This window comes from Trichechus manatus, unplaced genomic scaffold (genome assembly GCF_000243295.1).
Source record: "Trichechus manatus latirostris isolate Lorelei unplaced genomic scaffold, TriManLat1.0 scaffold00046, whole genome shotgun sequence".
In the NCBI taxonomy this organism is placed as follows: Eukaryota; Metazoa; Chordata; class Mammalia; order Sirenia; family Trichechidae; genus Trichechus; species Trichechus manatus.
Genome location: NW_004443982.1, coordinates 2691173 through 2710600, shown reverse-complemented (window position 1 = coordinate 2710600; position 19428 = coordinate 2691173). Strand labels below are relative to the sequence as shown.

The 19428-nt window shown below is 40.0% G+C and overlaps 1 protein-coding gene across 7 annotated transcripts in view; it reads left to right on the top strand.

Moving 5' to 3' along the window:
* CCNB3 (cyclin B3) overlaps positions 1 to 19428 on the top strand; it is a 165821-nt gene that overhangs the window by 65941 nt on the left and 80452 nt on the right. For 6 of the 7 annotated variants that reach the window (XM_023731850.1, XM_023731853.1, XM_023731852.1 and 3 more), the window contains exon 2: positions 17380 to 17512. The exons of the other annotated variant lie outside the window; for it this stretch is intronic. In XM_023731850.1, the coding sequence (XP_023587618.1) occupies positions 17417 to 17512 (96 nt within the window). In that variant the 5' untranslated portion in view covers positions 17380 to 17416. The remainder of the gene's footprint in view (positions 1 to 17379; positions 17513 to 19428) is intronic. 7 annotated transcript variants of the gene reach the window in all.

Sequence of the window (19428 nt, the reverse complement as noted above, 5' to 3'; positions counted from 1 at the left end):
TGGGCACGATACTTTTTGCCTCCTTCTCCAATTGGCAGGGTCAGTCGCTCAGATATGGTACAGCAGGGCATGTCTAGCTGAAGAGGAGTTGCTGGGATGGGTTGTTTGTGGCACTTACTACAGCCACCCGGGCGGGTCGGTAATCCGTGCCAGGCAGTTTCCGGTAGGCCATACCTGTGCTGCTTGGTGGTGTGATGTCAAGTGCACAGTGGAGGTAGGCAGGATGGAGGGGGAAGATTGTGATGTGTGGAACTAAAATGGGTATGGGATAGAGGAGAGAAGAACAGGAGCCAAAAACATACAAAAAAACAAAGAGGAGTGCTAGGGGAGCTTGCCATTGGAGTGGAATGATGAGAGACTATGAAATGGAGAAAAACAAAAAGCAGAAGAAGAAAAAAAAGAAAATAATGAATACATAAAAAGTAGAAAGAAAAAAGCAAGGCAAAGCTTCCAGGGATCCCACTGGTGCGGTACGAGGTCTGGGGAAGTTTTTCACAGGTGTTGCAGTACAGCCTGGCTAGAAGGCGTGGAGGAATTCAGCAGCAGGTATTCAGGCGATAGGAAGAGAAGGAAGGTATAGAGAGATGAGAAACTGAGTAATGAAGAAAGACAAAAAGGAAAAAAGAGGGAAAATAAAACAAAACAAATTTAAAAAAGAAAAAGAACAAGTAAAGCCCCCCCCAAAACAGAAAAAAAACCCCACGGAAAAAAAAAAGAAATGCTCCCAGGGATCCCTCTGCAGTCTGCACAGGCTGAGGGGGTGGGTCCCAAGCCATGTGGCACTGCCCGGTCAGAACGGGCTCCCAACTCGAGAAAAGGAAAACAATTCAAAACATACAAAAGCTCTGGGATCTCAGCAGCGTGGCAACCCAGACTAGGAAGCAGTTTCACACTCGAACGGAGCTCCACGGCCCCCTAGGAAGAAGCAAGGATGGCGCATGGAGCCAGATATTTGAGCGAAAGGAGGGGGAGGTGGTGAGAGGTAAGGAAGAAATCAGAAGAAGTGGAAAAAAGCAACACCAGCAGCCAACAAATGGTGCTCAGGGAGTCAGTCAGTGCGGGTGGGTGGAATCCATGCAGCCGTTGCTTCCCGGCCACGAGACAGTGGCCGTAGGAAGCAGAGGAGGCCGAGTGGGGGTGAAGAAGGATGGGGGGTGGGAAAGTGTATATCACCAATTACCGGTTGTTCTGTCTCCTGCTGGAAGCTCCATGAAGCTGCTTTCTTGTACCCCCTATTTGCTGGTCTCTGATAGGAGTCCAAGATGGCAGATCCATGCTGCGTTAGCTGATAGGGGACCTCTGCATGAACCTCTCCTCACTCTCCATTCTCTGTCAGTTTTCTCACTCCATTTGGTGCTTGGCTGAATTCTTTTTCTCTTCATTTGATGTTTTAGGGTTTCAGGATTGCTGTTTTCTCTGTTCAGCTTAGTTTTTTGGATCTTTGCCATGGATGGACGGCGTGGTGCTTCTGCCTAGAGTGCCATGTTGCCGGGAGTCCATTCCTGTCTTATTGAGAGTTTTTATCAGGCATGGGTGTTGGACTTCATCGAATGCCTTGTCTGTGTCAACTGAGGTGATCATGTGAGTCTTTTATTTATGTGGTGGATTATGTTGATTAATTTTCTAATGTTGAACCATCCTTGCATACCTGATATGAATCTCACTTGGTTGTGGTGCATTATTATTATTTTTGATATGGTGCTAAATTCTGTTGACTAGAATTTGGTTGAGACTTTCTGCGTCTATATTCATGAGAGATATTGTTCTTTGATTTTCATTTTTGTGGTGTCTTTGCCTGGTTTTGGTATCAGGGTCATGCTGGCTTCATAGAATGAATCAGGAAGTATCCTGTGCTTTTCTGTGTTCTGAAATAGTTTGAGTAGTACTGGTGTAAGCTCTTCTCTGAATGTTTGGTAGAATTCTCCAGTAAAGCCATCTGGGCCAGGACTTTTTTTTGTTGGGATTTTTTTTTTTAATTACCTTTTCAATCTCTTGTTATGAGTCTGTTCATATTTTCTACCTCAGTTTGTATTACTTTTGATAAGTAGTATGTTTCTAGAAATTTGTCCATTTCCTCTAGGTTTTCAAATTTGTTGGAGTATAGTTTTTCATAGTACTCTGTTATGATCCTTTTATTTCAGTTGGGCCTGTTGTAATGCCCCCCATTTCATTTCTTATTTGGGTTCTTTGCTTCCTCTCCTGTTTTTCTTTTGTCAATTTGGCCAATGGTTTGTTGATTTTGTTGATCTGTTCAAAGAGCCAGCTTTTGGTTTTGTTGATTCTTTTGTTTTCCTATTCTCTATTTCATTTATTTCTGCTCTGATCTTTATTTTTTCCTTTCTTCTGGTGACTGTGGACTTCTTTTGCTGTTCTTTTTCTGTTTGTTCAAGTTGTAGGGCTAACATTTTTATTTTGTCCCTATTTTGATCTGTGCGCCTATTGCTATAAATTGACCTCTGAGCACTGCCTCTGCTGTGTCCCATAGGTTTTGGTATATGTGTTTTCATTCTCATTTGATTCTAGAAATTTTTTGATTCCATCTTTAATTTCTTCTGTTACCCAGTGGTTTTTAAGGAAGGTGTTACTCAGTTTCCATGTATTTTTTTCCCCTTGTTCTTCCTGTTATTAATTTCTACTTTTCTGAGGTTGTGATCAGAGAAGATACTTTGCATTACATCAGTATTTTAGATTTTGTTGTGGGATGCTTTGTGGCCTAAGATGTGGTCTATTCTGGAAAATGTTCCATGTGTGTTGGAAATGAATGTATACTTTGCTGCTGTTGGGTGGAGTGTTCTATATATGTCTATGAGATCAGGATGGTTGATTGTGGCCTTAAGTTCTTCTATATCTTTCCTGAGTTTCTTTCTAGATGTTCTGTCCTTTACTGAGAGTGGTGTGTTGAAGTCTTCTGCTCTTATTGTGGAACTGTCAATTTCTTTTTTCAGTGCTGTTAGAGTTTATGTATTTTGGAGCCCTGTCTTTGGGTGCATAGTTGTTTATTATGGTTACATCATCATGGTAGACTGTTCCTTTAATCATTATGTATAGTCCTTCCTTGTCTTTTATGGTGGATTTTGCCTTAAAGTCTATTTTATCTGAGATTAGTATTGCCATTCCTGCTCTTTGGTTGCTGTTTGCTTGATGTATTTTTTCCAGCCTTTGATTTTTAATATATTTATATCTTTGTGTCTAAGGTGTGAATCTTATAGACAGTATATTGATGGGTCATTTTTTTTATCCGTCCTGTCACTCTCTATCCCTTTATGGGTGTTTTTAAGCTATTTACATTCAGTGTGATTATTGATAGGTGTGAGTTTATTGCTGTCATTTTGTAGTGCTTTTTTTGTGGTGCTGACATTTTCTTTGTTCCACTTACTCTCCTGTGCTGAGTTTCTTTTGTTTGTGAAATTTCTTTTCCTTTCTTTTGTTATTGTAGATCTTGTGTGTAATGAGACTTTGTTTTTCTTTTTTATTTTGATGAGTAGGTTTTTAACTTTCTTTGTGGTTACCTTGAAATTTACCCTTATCCTCCTAAGTTTGAACCAACCTTTCATTACTTGGTATCACCTTGACTTCCTCTCCATTTGAAAGTTCTATATCTACACTGTGCATTCCCCCTTTTATTGTTCTGACATTGTCATCATTTACAGATTGACCATTCTGTTTCCCTGTTTTGAATATTTTAGTTTTGTTTTAGCCTTGCGAGTTCATTACCTAGGTCAATATTTGGCTGATAATGTCCTGTGTCCTAGGTTTATGTTGTTGTCTGTTGTTGTTGGTTCTCTAACCAAACGACTCCTTTAATAATTCTTGTAAGTTTGGATTGGTTTTTACAAATTCCCTTAATTTTTGTTTATCTGTAAATGTCCTAATTTCGCCATATTTGAGCGAGAGCTTTGCAGGGTATATTATTCTTGGTTGACATTTTTTTTCTTTCAAGGTTTTATTTATAACCTCCCATTGCCTTCTTTAATGCACGGTTTCTGCTGAGTAATCAGAGCTTAGTCTTATTATTTCCTCTTTGTAAATGACTTTTCATTTTTTCAAGCTGCTTTCAGGATTCTTTCTTTGGCCTTGGTTTTGGCAACTGTCATTATGATATGTCTTGGTGACTTTCTTTTGGGGTCTATCCTATATGGTGTTCATTGAGCTTCTTGGATGGTCAGCTTTTAATCTTTTATAATATTAGGGAAGTTTTCTGTCAGCAGATCTTCAATGATCCTCTCTGTATTTTTCATTTTCTCCCGAGTTCTTGAACTCTGATCATGTGCAGATTTTTGCTGTTGATTGTATCCCACATAGTTCTTAGGTTTTTTTCATTCTTCTTTATTCTTTACTCTGATTTTTCCTTAAAGAAAGTGACATCCATGGATTTATCTTCAATTTTGCTGATTTCCATTGTTTCAAATTTGCTCCTAAAATCTTGTATTGCATTGTCCATTTCTGAAATTTTGTTTTCTATCTTTTGGATTTCTAATTGCTGTTTTTGTATGATTCTAGTTGTTTATTTACTTTGACATTTTGTTCTTGCAGTGTTTTCTTGAATTTTCCATTGCTCTGTCTGTGTTTTTCTTGATTTTGGCTATGTTTGGTTGGTTTTGTCTGTGTTTTCCAAGATTTTGTCTGCGTTTTCTCTGATCTCTTTCCTAATCTCTTGGAGAGCCCTGGATATTAGACTTTTGAATTCCCTATCAGGTAGTTCCAGCATCTTTTCTTCTTCTAGAAGGTGAACTGGTGCTTTATTCTGCTTGCTTACTGGAGCCGTCTTGTCCTTTTTTTTTTAATATATGTTTTGATATTGTCTGCTGTCTTCGAGACATTCAGGTATTATTTTCTTTATTTACTGATTGTAGTTTTGTTTGTTTTGTCCTGCATTTTTTGTTATATTTGGAGATGTCTGGGCAGGTGGGCTGTGCGTGCTTTGTTGGTTGCTCATCTGTGGGCATGATAGTTCTCACCGCCTCGTCATGGTGTGCAGGGCCAGTCACTCAGCTATGGTGCATCAGGACAGGTCCAGCAGGAAAGGAAGGGGTGGAGATGGGCCATTTGTCTGCAGCGTATACCAGGCTGGGGGCTGGAGTGGGGCCACTGCTGTCTGCAGGGCAGTCCTGAGATGGGGGGGAAGGGCTGTGGATCTGGTCCGGGTCTCCTCAGGGCTGCGGCAGGCAGCATGAGTGGTCCAGAGTTGGCGGTAAGGGCCTGGGGCCAGGTTTGGGTCCCCTGGTTGCTGCAGTGGGTGGCGGGAGGGGTCTGGAACTGGTGAGAAGGGGCCTGGAGTGCGGGCTGGGTATCCTCAGGGCTGTGGGCGGTGGCGGGAGGGGTCCGAAGCTGGTGAGAAGGGACCTGCGGTCTGGGCCTGGTCCTCTATGGGCTGTGAGCAGTGGCAAGAGAGGTCCAGAGCCAGTGGGACGGGGCCTGGGGTCCAGGCTGGGTCCACTAGGTGATGTGACAGGTGATGGGAGGGGTCTGGAGCTGGCAGGAAGGGGCCTGGGGCCTGGGTTGACTCCTCTGGGTGATGCAGCTGGCTGCGTGAGGGGTCTGGAGCCAGTGGGAAGGGTCCTGGTGTCTAAGTCAGGACCCTTGGGGCTGCGGGCAGTGAGGCAGAGGAGGGAGGTAGGAGAGGGGGCAAAGGCAGGGGCAGAGGGATCTAGATGGAGGAGTCCAATAGGGTGGGTTGGTATTCTGGTTCCTGGCTGTTGAGGTTGCTGTGATGGGGCTGTCGCAGCTGCTGTTCACCAGAGGGATGAGGGTTGTAGGAGTGGTTCCTGTGGTTATCAGGTGAAAGAGTGTGGGCTTCTCCTTGAGTTGCAGCCAGCAAATGTGGTCTTACTTAGTCCTGGGTGTGTCTGTGCTGTACCTCTATCTACTATTGGGAATTCTGTGGAGGTGCCTTTCTGTGTGCAGGGTTGTTGGCTTTATTCCAAGATGGCAACGCTGAGTCATGCCGTTTGGTCAGGAACCTCCATTCTATCTCTATTCCTTCTCTGTTTTTTATCAGTTTCTTCTTCTCAGTGACTTACAATCTAGTACTTTATCCCTTCATTTAAGGTTCAGGGTTCTAGAATTGATGTATGTATTTATTTTGCTTGGTCTTTCAAGTCTTTGTTGCAGTGGGATGGCTTAGTGCATCTGACTAGTCTGCTATTTTGGCTCCACCTAGGAGAATCACCTACAGTTCTGCAACTTACTAACAGCAATCACATTAATTGGCCATGCAACCCTACCCTTAAAGAATGCAATTTTTCCATCACCCTAAACTGAAACTTGTTATGTGTTGCCGAGTTGATTCCTACTCATAGGGACCCTATAGGACAGACACTCTCTCACAGAGTAGAACTGCCCCATAGAGTTTCCAAGGATGTAATCTTAAGAGAAGCAGATTGCATGTCTTTCTCCCATGGAGTGGCTGGTGGGTTTGAACCACCAAGTTTTTGGTTAGCAGCCAAGCACTTAACCATTGCACCACCAGGGCTCCCTAACCGAAACTCAGTGCTCCATAAGCAATAACATCCCCCCCAACTTTTACCCTCCTTCCTACCCGTGGTAACCACTAATAAACTTTGGTTTCTATATATTTGCCTGTTCTTGTGTTTTTATATAAGTGAGGTCATATAATATTTGTCCTTTTGTGACTGACTTATTTCTCTCAGCCTAAAATCTTCAAGCTCCATCCATGTTGTAGTGTGTATCAAGATTTCATGTCACTTTCTGACTGAGCTGAGTAGTATTCCATTGTATGTACCACATTTTGTTTATCCATTCATCCATTCATGGGCATTTAGGTTGTTTCCACCTTTTGTCTATTGTGAATAGTGCTGCAAAGAACATTGGTATACATATGTCTGTCCCTGTCGCTGCTTTCAAGTCCCTTGAGTATATTCCTAGCAGTGGAATTGCTGGGTCATATTGTACTTCTATTTTTAGTTTTCGGAGGAACTGCCACACTGTTTTCCACAGTGGTTGTACCATTTTGCATTCCCACCAGCAATGGACAAGAGTTCCAGTTTCCCGATTCCTTGCCAACATTTGTTATTTTCTGTTTGTTTTCTTTTTTAAATCTTAGCCATCCTAAATTTAAAAAACCCTGTTGTTGTTGAGTCGATTCCGACTCATAGTGACCGTATAGGACAGAGTAAAACTGCCCCATAGGGTTTCCAAGAAGCGACTGGTGGATTCAAACTGATGACCTTTTGGTTAGCAGTCATAGCTCTTAACCACTGCACCTCCAGGGCTCTGACTATCCTGGTAGGAGTGAAATGGTATCTCGTTGTGGTTTTGATTTGCAACTCTCTGATGGCTAATGATGTTGAACATTGTTTCATTTGTTTGGTGGCCATTTGAATGTCCTCTTTGGTGAAATACCTATTCAAGGCCTTTGCCCATTTTTTGATTCGGTTATTTTTTTGTTGTTAAGTTGTTGAAGTTTTATGTATAGTTTAGCTTTTGGGTTCTTATTGGATATATGGTTTCCAAAGATATTCTCCCAGTCAGTAGCTTGTCTTTTCACTTTTTTTGGTAAAGTCTTTTGATGAGCAAAAGTTTTCAATTTTCACGAGGTCTCTTTTACCTAATTTTGTCTCTACCGTTTGTGCTTTTATTATTATATTAGATAATCCATTGTTAAAAGCTAGGCCCAACAGCCTTGACCCTGAATTTTGTTCTAAGAATTTTATGGTTTTGTTTTCACATTTAGATCTTTAATCCGTTTTGAATTTGTTTTTGTGTATAGTGTAAGTCGTAGATACTATTTCATTTTTATGCATGTGGAAATCCAGTTTCCCCAACATCATTTATTGAAGGCACTCTTCTTTCCTCCATCTAATGGACTTACCACCCATGTCAAAAAGCAGATGACCAGAGATGTGTGAGTTTTTCTGGACTCAATTCTATTCCATTGGTCTGTGTGTCTATTATTATACCAATACCAGGCAATTTTGATTACTGTAGCTGTATTATATGTTTTAAAATCAGAAAGTTTGAGTCCTGCTTTGTTCTTTCATTTCAGCATGGCTTTAGCTGTTCAGGGCCTTCAAACATATTCTTTATGCTCCACATTCCAGACAACTGAGAGGTCCATCTGTATGCTCATGCCTCCTACTGAAGTTGGCTTTTTTTGTCTGGTAAGCTCTTCAGTCTAGTTGGGAACCTCTTTGTTATTTAAATCTAAATCAAATGTTACTACTCTGTGAAGCCTTCCTTGGCCCCCTGTGCCTCATAAGGTTATTGACTTTTATTATGTTTTTACAGTACTTTGTGTCGACCTTTATTAAAGCATTTGTTACATTTTTATGTTAATGTTAGAACTGAGCATGTGACTGCTTCTAGGATAGGATCCATGTTGTACTTGTGTTTGTATGTTTGTATCCCTATTGTCTGAAATATCTGATACATAGTGATACATTTGTTGCTTTTAGGGTCTCTCTTAGGGAAGCCTGTTCTTTATCAAATGTAGTTGAACTTGGAAATTGTGGGTGGGGTGGGAAAGGAAATTGTATTTGAGTGGAAGGGGTCTCTTGTATTCAAAAAAGGATTCCTCCTAATAATGTACTTTCTTATAAGACACATAAGTGTGTCGTAGCCGTTGAGGTCCTTAAACAAACAAAAAACCAAACCCATTGCCTTCGAGTCAATTCCGACTCATAGTGACCATATAGGACAGAGGAGAACTGCTGACATTTTGGTTAGCAGCCAAGCACTTAACCACTGCTGCCACCAGGGCTCCTGAAAGGTCCTTGTTGTTAGTTAAGTTTCAAGTAGGTTCCAACTCATAGTGACCCTATGTATAACAGGTCTAAAAGGTCGTTTTTTTATTGCGCTTTAAGTGAAAGTTTATAATTCAAGTTAAGCTCTCATACAAAAATTTATACATGCATTGTTATGTGACCCTAGCTGCTCTCCCTGTTCTGTAACAGCACACTCCTCCTTTCCACCCTGGATTTCCTGTGTCCATTCAACCAGCTCCTGACCCTCTCTGCCTTCTCATCTCTTCTCCAGACAGGAGCTGCCCATGTATCTACTTGAGCTAAGAAGTACACTCTTCATGAGTATCATTTTATGTCTGAAGAGTTGGCTTCAGGAATGGTTTTAGTTTTGGGCTAATGGAGAGTCTGTGGGCAGTGTCTTCTGGAGTCCCTCCAGTCTCACTGAAAACATTAAGTCTGGTCTTTTTACTAGAATTTGAGTTCTGCATCCCACTTTTCTCCTGCTCCTTCAGGTACTCTGTTGTGTTCCCTCTCAGGGCAGTCATTGGTGGTAGCCAGGCACCATCTAGTTCTTCTGGCCTCAGGCCGATGGAGTCTCTGGTTTATATGGCCCTTTCTGTCTCTTGGGCTAATATTTTCCTTGTGTCTTTGGTGTTCTTCATTCTCCTTTGCTCCAGGTGGATTGGGACCAATTGATGTATCTTAGATAGTCGCTTGCTAGCTTTTAAGACTCCAGACGCCACTCACCAAAATAAGATGCAGAACATTTTCTTAGTAAACTTTGTTATACCAATTGACCTAGATGTCCCCTGAAACCATGGTCCCCAGACCGCACCACTGCTACTCTGTTCCTCAGAGTGTTTGGTTGTATTCAGGAAACTTCTCAGCTTTTGGTTTAGGCCAGTTGTGCTGACTTCCCATGTATTGTGTGTTGTCCTTCCTTTCACCTAAGATAATTCTTATCTACTATCTAGTTAGTGACTACCCATAATTACCCTTGTAATTATCAGAGAATGTTTTCTTCTGTGTTTAAACCATTTCTTGAGTTCTTATAATAGTGGTCTCATACAATATTTGTCCTTTTGTGACTGACTAATTTCACTCAGCGTAATGCCTTCCAGATTCATCCCATCCATGTTATGAGAAGTTTCAAAGATTCATCGTTGTTCTTTATCGTTGCATAGTATTCCATTGTGTGACTAGGCCATAATTTGTTTATCCACTCATCCCTTGATGGGCACTTAGGTTGCTTCCATCTTTTTGCTATTGAGAATAGTGCTGCAGTGAACATGGGTGTGCATATATCTGTTAGTGTGACGGCTCTTATTTCTCTAGGATATATTCCAAGGAGTGGGATTGCTGGATCTTATGGGACTTCTTTTTCCAGCTTTTTAAGGAAGCGCCAAATTGATTTCCGAAGTGGTTGTGCCATTTTACATTCTTACCAGCAGTGTATAACTGTTCCAGTTTCTCGACAATGTCTCCAACATTTATTATTTTGTGTTTTTTGGATTAATGCTAGCTTTGTTGGGGTGAGATGGTATCTCCTTGTAGTTTTGATTTGCATTTCTCTAATGGCTAATGATCGTGAGCATTTCCTCATGTGTCTGTTAGCTGCCTGAATGTCTTCTTTGGTGAAGTGCTTGTTCATATCCTTTGCCCATTTTTTAAATTATTTGTCTTTTTGTTGTTGAGGTTTTGCAGTATCTTGCAGATTTTAGAGAGTAGATGCTGATCGGATTTGTCGTAGCCCAAAATTTTTTCCCGGTCTGTAGGTTGTCTTTTGACTCTTTAGTGAAGTTTTTTGATAAGCATAAATGTTTGCTTTTTAGGAGCTCCCGGTTATCTAGTTTCTCTTCTGGTGTTTGTGCATTGTTAGTAATGTTTTGTATTCTATTTATGCCATGAATTAGCACTCCTAATGTTGTCCCTATTTTTTCTTCCATGATCTTTATCATTTTAGATTTTATATTTAGGTCTTTGATCCATTTTGAGTTAGTTTTTGTGCATGGTGTGAGGTATGGGTCTTGTTTCATTTTTTTTTGCAGGTGGATATCCAGTTATGCCAGCACCATTTGTTAAAGAGACTGTCTTTTCCCCAATTAATGGACTTTGGGTCTTTGTCAAATATCAGCTGCTCATAGGTGAATGAATTTACGTCAGGATTCTCAGTTCTGTTCCATTGGTCTGTGTGTCTGTTGTTGTACCAGTACCAGGCTATTATGACTACCATGGCGGTATAATGGGTTCTAAAATCAGGAAGTGTGAGGTCTCCCACTTTGTAGTTCTTCTTGAGTAATGCTTTACTTATCCGAGGCCTCTTCCCTTTCCGTAAGAAGTTGATGGTTTGTTTCTCCATCTCATTAAAAAATGCCATTGGAATTTAGATCGGGATTGCATGGTATCTGTGGATCACTTTGGGTAGAATAGACATTTTCACAATGTTGAGTCTTTCTATCCATGAGCAAGGTATGTTTTTCCACTTATCCTGGTCTCCTTTGGTTTCTTGCAGTAGTGTCTTGTAGTTTTCATTGTATAGATCTTTTACATCTCTGGTTAGATTTATTCCTAAGGATTTGATCTTCTTGGGGGCTATTGTAAATGGTATTGATTTCGTGATTTCCTCTCCAAAGCTCCCTTTGTTGGTATAGAGGAATCCAACTGATTTTTGTATGTCTATCTTGTGTCCTGATACTTTGCTGAAATCTTCTATTAGTTCCGGTATATTTCTTGTGGATTCTTTGGGGTTTTCTGTGTATAAGATCATGTCATTTGCAAATAGAGATGCTTTGACTTCTTCCCTACCAATTTAGATGCCCTTTATTTCTTTTTCTAGCCTAATTGCTCTGGCTAGGACCTCCAGCACAATGTTGAAGAAGAGTGGTGATAAAGGGCATCCTTGTCTGGTTCTCGTTCTCAAGAGGAGTGCTTTCAGACTCTCTCCATTTAGGATGATGTTGGCTGTTGGCTTTTATAAACGCCCTTTATTATGTTGAGGAATTTCCCTTCTATTCCTATTTTGCTGAGAGTTTTATCATGAATGGGTGTTGGACTTTGTCAAATGCCTTTTTTGCATCAATTGATAAGATCATGTGGTTCTTGTGCTTTTTTTTTTATTTGTGTGATGGATTACATTGATTATTTTTCTAATGTTGAACCATCCCTGCATACCTGGTATAAATCCTATTTGATCATGGTGAATTATTTTTTGTTTAATTCTACTGGCTAGAATTTTGTTGAGGTTTTTTGCATCAGTGATCATGAGGGATATTGGTCTGTAATTTTCTTTTTTTGTGGTGTCTTTACCTGGTTTTGGTATCAGGGTTATTCTGGCTTCTCAGAATGAGTTTGGGAGTATTCCATCCTTTTCTATGCTCTGAAATACCTTTAGTAGTAGTGTTGTTAACTCTTCTCTGAAAGTTTTGTAGAATTCTCCAGTGAAACCGTCAGGCCCAGGGATTTTTGTTGTTGTGAGTTTTTAAATTAACTTTTCAATCTCTTTTTTTTGTTATAGGTTTATTTAGTTGTTCTACCTCTGTTTGTGTTAGGTAGGTAGTGAGTTTCTAGAAATTTGTCCATTTCCTCTAGGTTTTCAAATTTGTTAGTGTACAATTTTTCATAGTATTCTGTTAGGATTCTTTTAATTTTAATTGGGTCTGTTGTGATCTTGCCCATGTCATTTCTTATATGGGTTATTTGCTTCCTCTCCTGTTTTTCTTTTGTTAGTTTGGCCAATGGTTTATCAATTTTGTTGATCTTTTCAAAGAACCATCTTTTGGTCTTGTTTACTTTCCTTTGTTTTTGTATTCTCTATTTCATTTAATTCTGCTCTAATTCTTTTCATTTCCTTTCTTCTGGCACCCGAGGGCTTCTTTTGCTGATTTCTTTCTTCTTGTTCAAGTTGTAGGCTTAATGTTTTGATTTTGGTCCTTTCTTCTTTTTGGATGTGTGCATTTATTACTATAAACTGACCTCTGAGCACTGCTTTTGCTGTGTCCCAAAGGTTATGGTAGGCTGTGTTTTCATTTTCATTTGATTCTATTAATTTGTTTATTCCATCCTTAATTTCTTCTATAGCCCAGTAGTTTTTGAGCCAGGTGTTGTTCAGTTTCCATGTGTTTGATTTCTTTTCCTTTTTCTGTTATTGATTTCTACTTTTATGGCGTTATGGTCAGAAAAGGTGCTTTGTAATATTTCGATGGTTTGGGTTCTGTTAAGGCTTGCTTTATGGCCTTGTATGTAATCTATTCTGGAGTATGTTCATGTTCGTTTGAGAAGAAAGTATACTTGGCTGCTCTTGGGTGGAGTGTTTGGTATATGTCTGTGAGATCAAGTTGGTTGATTGTGGCATTTAGATCTTCCGTGTCTTTATTGAGCTTCTTTCTGGATGTTGTGTCCTTCAACAAAAGTGGTGTCTTGAAGTCTTCTACTATTATTGTGGAGCTCTCTATCTCTCTTTTCAATGCTGTTAGAGTTTATGTATTTTTGAGTCCTGTCATTGGATGCGTAAATATTTATTATCGTTATGTCCTCATGCTGTATTGACCCTTTAATTATTATATAGTGTTCTTCCTTTTCCATTGTGGTGGATTTTACTTTAAAGTCTATTTTGTCAGAGAGTAATGTTGCCACTCCTGCTCTTTTTTGAGTGTTGTTTGCTTGATATATTTTTTCCATCTTTTGAGTTTTAGTTTGTGTCTTTAAGTCTAAGATGTGTCTCTTGTAAGCAGCATATAGACGGATCGTGTTTTTTAATCCATTCTGCCACTCTCTTTCTCTTTCTTGGTGCACTTAGTCCATTTACATTCAGCATGATTATTGATAGGTATGAGTTTAGTGCTGTCATTTTGATGTCTTTTTTTGGTATGTTGACAGTTTCTTTGTTCCACTTAATTTTCTGTGCTGAGTTGTTTTTCTTTATGTATTTTGTGTTCATCTTTTTCATTGTTGTTGATTTTGTATTTGCTGAGTCTTTATGTTTTTCTTGTTTTTTATTTTGTTGTGTAGGATTGTTAGTTTCCTTTGTGGTTACCTTAATATTTACCCATTTTTCTAAGTTTCAACCAGTCTTTTATTTCTTTATATTGCCTTGACTTCCTCTCAATATGAAGGACTACATTTTTTAGTCCCTCTTTTTTGTTTTAATGTTGTCATCTTTTACATATTGATGTCTCTGTTTCCCTATTTTCAGTATTTTAGCGTTGATTTATTTTTGTGACTTCCCTATCTGGGTTGATATCTGGTTGCTCTGTTTTGTATTTTAGTCTTGCATTGTTTTCTGATGTTATTGATTTTCTAACTGGGGGACTCCCTTTAGTATTTCTTGTAATTTTTTTTTTTTTTTGCAAGTTCCCTAAACTTCTGTTTATCTGGAAATGCCCTCATTTCGCCATCATATTTGAGAGACAGTTTTGCTGGATATATAATTCTTGGCTGGCAGTTTTTTTCTTTCAAGGCTTTATCTATGTCATCCCTTTGCCTTCTTGCCTGCGCAGTTTCTTCTGAATTTTCCGAGCTTAGTCTTATTGACTCTCCATTGTAGATGACTTATCGTTTATCCCTAGCCACTCTTAAAATGCTCTCTTTATCTTTGGTTTTGGCAAGTTTGATTATAATACATCTTGGTGATTTTCTTTTCAGATCTACCTTATGTGGGGTTTGATGAGCATCTTGAACAGATATCTTGTCTTTTTTCATGATATCAGGGAAGTTTTCTGCCAACACATCTTCAACAATTCTCTCTGTATTTTCTGTTATCCCCCTCGCCCCCCGTTCTGGTACTCCAGTCTTTCATAGGTTATTGCTCTTGATAGAGTCCCACATAATTTTTAGAGTTTCTTCATTTTTTTAAATCCTTTTATCCGATTTTTCCTCAAATAAGTTGGTGTCAAGTGCTTTATCTTCAGTCTCACTAATTCTGACTTCCATTGTCTCAATTCTGTTCCTGTGACTTTCTATTGAGTTGTCTAATTCTGAAATTTTATTGTTAATCCTCTGGATTTCTGTTTACTGTCTCTATATCGATTTTTGCAACCTGTTAAATTTGTCATTATGTCCTTCTCTAATTTTCTGAAGTTCCTCTATTGCTTTGTCTGTGTGTTCCTTGTCTTGTTCTGTGTTTTGCCTGGTTTCCTTCCTGATATCTTGAAGAATCCTGTATATTAATCTTTTGTATTCTACCTTGAGTAATTCTAAGAAGTTCTCTTCCTCCTCTGGAAAATTTCTTCATTCTTCATCTGGGGATCTTGCTGAAGCCATCATGGTCCGCTTTTTTATGTGATTTGATATTGACTGTTGTCTCCAAGTCATCAATATATTATTATATTTATTTTATGTTTGCTTGTTGTGTCCTAGCTTCTTGTTTTGTTTTGTTTTGGTATGCCCAAATGGGCTCCTCCTGTGTGCTAGTTTGAGTATTGGCACCTTAGAATCTCTGATGTCCTATTACCAGGTGGTTACATCTGTTACTAGGTCTGTGAGCCCAAGAGCCTATTTACTTTTCTTTGATGGATTCAGCTCAGGTGTCCAGGTAGTCGGTCACCAAGTGTGTGCTGCAGGCTCTCACCTACAGTCCTAGACAGGCAGGGGTGATTGATGTATCTGGCTACAGTACGGGGTCACGCAGTGAGCACGGCAGGGGGTTGATGGCTGCCCCTGAGCATCTGGGAGGAAAGTGTGTCCCTGTTCCCTTGAGTGCGAAGGTGGGTGGGTTTTACAGCTGGACTATGGGCATCCAGTGCTGTTGGCTGTAAGGATTGGGAGGCACCACTTATATTTGGACCCCTGTCATGGGTGGCTAGGTGTCGTGATTGGAGCCACCAGTCCTCAGGCCCCTGATGTGGGTAATTGAAGACTCTGCTTAATTGGCAGAGCAATGTCAAATGTCATGAACCTGCCACTTCACCATATAGCTGATACAGTTGAAGTTAGGCTTCAGGTATATACACTGTAGTACTGTGGTAATGAGGGCCTGTGCTGTTGAAATGGGCCCATGCAGGTCTGTGCAGTTGTGGAAGGCATTCAAAGTCCGTGGACTCCTTATGCCTGTGCCTAGGCAAAGGAGCTGTGCTTATCCTGAGTTCCTGGCTTAGGGGAGCTGGTAGATTATTTTTTCCTGTTTATTAATTTGTTTCCTCTCCAAGGCCGGGAGAATGGCTCAGGGTGCATGAGGGCTCCTACTTCTGGCCCAGGGGACATGGCAGTTGCTGAAGCTGGCCTGGGACATGTGAAGAGTGGGGAGGGGGTAGGTAAATAGGAGAGAGGTTTTTCCCAAAAGGGGTGTTTTTTGATCCGTGTGGTAGGTGAGATGCATGTACTTATCTTTTTCTGTTTGAGTGCCGCTTTTCACTGGTTCTGGAGGTGAGTGGACTCTCTGCCGTTGGGTCTCTCCTGATGTCGAAAACACCTCCCAAGCACCACTGCTTGCCTCACCGCACACACCAACCACACACACCAACCTGTCTGGCCTGAAGGGTGTCGGCTCCTGCTGGGTCAGGTCTGGCAATTCCTTGCTGCTTCTGAACCGTCTCCCTCCCCCTGCCACTCAGTTCGATTCTTCAACTTTGCCTTCGATGTTCAGGGCTCCTAGTGTGTCATATATAATCAATTCACTTGTTTTTTTGGGTCTTTGTTGTAAGAGGGACCACAGGAATCGTCTGACTACTCCGCCATCTTGTCCCCACCTCCTAAAACGTCCTTAAGGAGTATAAAATATGGTCCCACACTAAGATGTGGAGAAGGCAGTGTTCTCCCAATGGCTGTTAAGTTATGTGAAACCAAAAGTGAACCAAACCCACTGCTGTTGAGTCGATTCTGACTCATAGTCACACTGTAGGACATAGTAGAACTGCCACATAGGGTTTCCAAGGCTGTAAATCTTTACGGAAGCTGACTGCCATATCTTTCTTCTGTGGAGTGGCTGGTGGGTTGGAACCACCGACCTTTTGGTTAGCAGCCGAGCACTTTAACCATTGTGCCACCAGGGCTCCTTAAGTTATGTGAAGTGATTTTTTAATAAGTTAGTTTCTCCTGCTGTTATCTCATCTTCTGAATTTTTTTTCCCTACCTGGTATCTGGAACTGAATTACAGTTTCTCCTGATTGAATACATTCATTGAATACTCTGTGTACATGTGTATATATATGTGTGTGTGTGTGTGTGTACACTGCATTCACTTGTCTTTTCTGTAGGACCATTATTATTGCTGTGGCCAAATCCTTATGCCTTTTAAAGAACATTTGGTTTACCAGCTGGCGTCCATATTTATATGACTGTCATGTTCTTGATTGTTTTCAGTGCTTAACTCATGTAATTTTGTCCTCAGTGTCACTCGGCCTAAACTAGGGACTAGGCCATAGTCCCAGTGCCTATAAAGGATGGCAGGCACATAGAGATGGGCTTTTTACATAGAGTATCTCATTTAATTGAAATGATGTCTTGCAGAAGTAGGTATAAGTGTTTCCATTTTACAGAAGAGGTAACTGAAGCTCAGGATGTTTAATTCGCTTGCCACAGGTTAATTATGATAGAACCAAGATTTCAATCCAGATCTGCCTGACTACAGAGTTGATTTTCTTCTAGAGATGCTATTGAGAGACTAGGTTTTCTCAAGGACTTCAAGAGAATTCTGTGATGTTTCTGGTGAATGGTGTTTTAAAGAGTCCCTTTCTGATTGCAGCTGTGCCTTGGACAAGACGCTGCTGAGTCTGTAAGAAATGCCATCACCACTACCACCCCGAAGCTCCAAACCTGAGACTAAGAAATCTAAGTCCAACAAAATTATGACCAGTGATCATGACAAATCTGAAAAGGTTAGAGCAAGCTGTCTCTCTCAACAATGTTTCAGTAGTCTCTTCCTGTGTTGGCTCCAATTTTTGTGGCTACCTAGAGTTCTCAAAGTCACTTCCAAGTCATCTCCTTTCGGTATTATTAAAGTACTAGCAAAAATCTGAATAAAGTTTTAGAAGGCTACTAATTATAGAACCAAGCCAAACCTAATTTTTGGTCCTCAAAAATAATAATAACTAATACCTACTGAGTACTTACCATGTGCTAGACACAATTGTAAGCACTTTTACCTGTATCGGCTCACTCAATCTGCATATAACCCTATGAGGTAGATACTATGATTATCAGCCCCTATCCTAATCCCTGAATCTTTGCAGTGTGTCTGCTTTAATCTGAGAAAGTAGGAAGGGGTAGCAGTCCATGTAATTGGAGAATACCAGCAAATTAGAACTGGAGAAGAAAGTGAGAACTCTTTTTTCCCAGAACTACATGGCTAAAATGAAGATTGCCCTCCACAACCTTTAAAACCAAACAAAACTCAGCCCTCATTAACAATCTCTTCTAGACTCACTTTCTCTGAGAAGCTCAAAGCACCTTGCCAGGACCTGTTTGGTACATTCTGGGATGAGTATAAAAATTAGGCCAACAAATTATATTACCATCCTTTTTGTAGCTATTAAATTAGAAGAATGGGTACATTTTAACTCTGCTGTTTTGACCTGGTGAATAGTTTGACATTGTCATTCTGACCCTGGGATGTTCTGTGCTCATCATCATACATATTTTAATCAGAATTATATTAACACTGATGACTTTTCATTAAGAGAGTATTTCCTGGAATAGCATCATTCAAGAACCAAACCCGTTGCCATCGAGTTGATTCCAACTCATAGCAACCCTATAGAACAGAGTAGAACTGCCCCATAGGGTTTCCAGTGAGCAGCTGGTGGATTCAAACTGCCGACCTTTTGGTTAGCAGCTGCGCTCTTAACCACTGCACCACCAGGGAGGCCTATTTAATTTCCTTGATTGGTTTTCTTTCAACACAGATAAAAATATTCTAATCATTTTCATTTTTGTTTTACTAAAATGGTTTTCATGGAGGGGCCAAATGTTTTTTCCCATGTAAATTTGGCAAGAAAGATTTGATACATTGATCAAGTTTTTGTCCATATAAAATTTTCTGATTAGAGTTCTGTCATTGTAAGTTTTTTTTTTTTTAACAAATTTAATTTTCTTGGGCACATTTTGCAAATCTAAGTTTTATTGAGTGAAGCTTCAACTATTAATTTTATTTTGGCTTATTATTTCTTCCAGTAGTATTAAGTAGGAATTGGATAATGGTCTGGCAGTTTATTTCATAGCTAATATGTGAGAGGAAACCCTGGTGGCATAGTGGTTAAGAGCTCAGGCTGCTAACCAAAAGGTTGGTAGCTTGAATCCACCAGGTGCTCCTTGGAAACTCTATGGGGCAGTTCTACTCTGTCCTGTAGGGTCACTATGAATCAGAATCGATTCGACAGCAATGGGTTTGGTTTTTTGGTTTAATATGTAAGAAGATTATATTTCATTTTTTGTTCATTATTTTCTCCAGGGTTTGTTTATTGTAAACTAGATAAAAACCTAATAGTTTACTTATTGTTTAGCTTCACCCATTAGAAAGCACATGTAATTCCCCTCAACTATTCCAGGATTGCTCTACTGTATTTGATTGATCTGTTGTATTATTAATCCAATTCTCTAAATTTCTGATCACTTTATGTGCCGTGTACTAACTGTTCATGGTGTAGATGGAGAATAGAACACATAGTTTGATCCCAGTGTTCTGCTTTACATTATAACAACTCCCTGATGTAGCTAGGCAGGGTTTGTTCTTATTTCATAAGGGAAATCTGAGACTTACACACACACACACACACACACACACACACACACACAC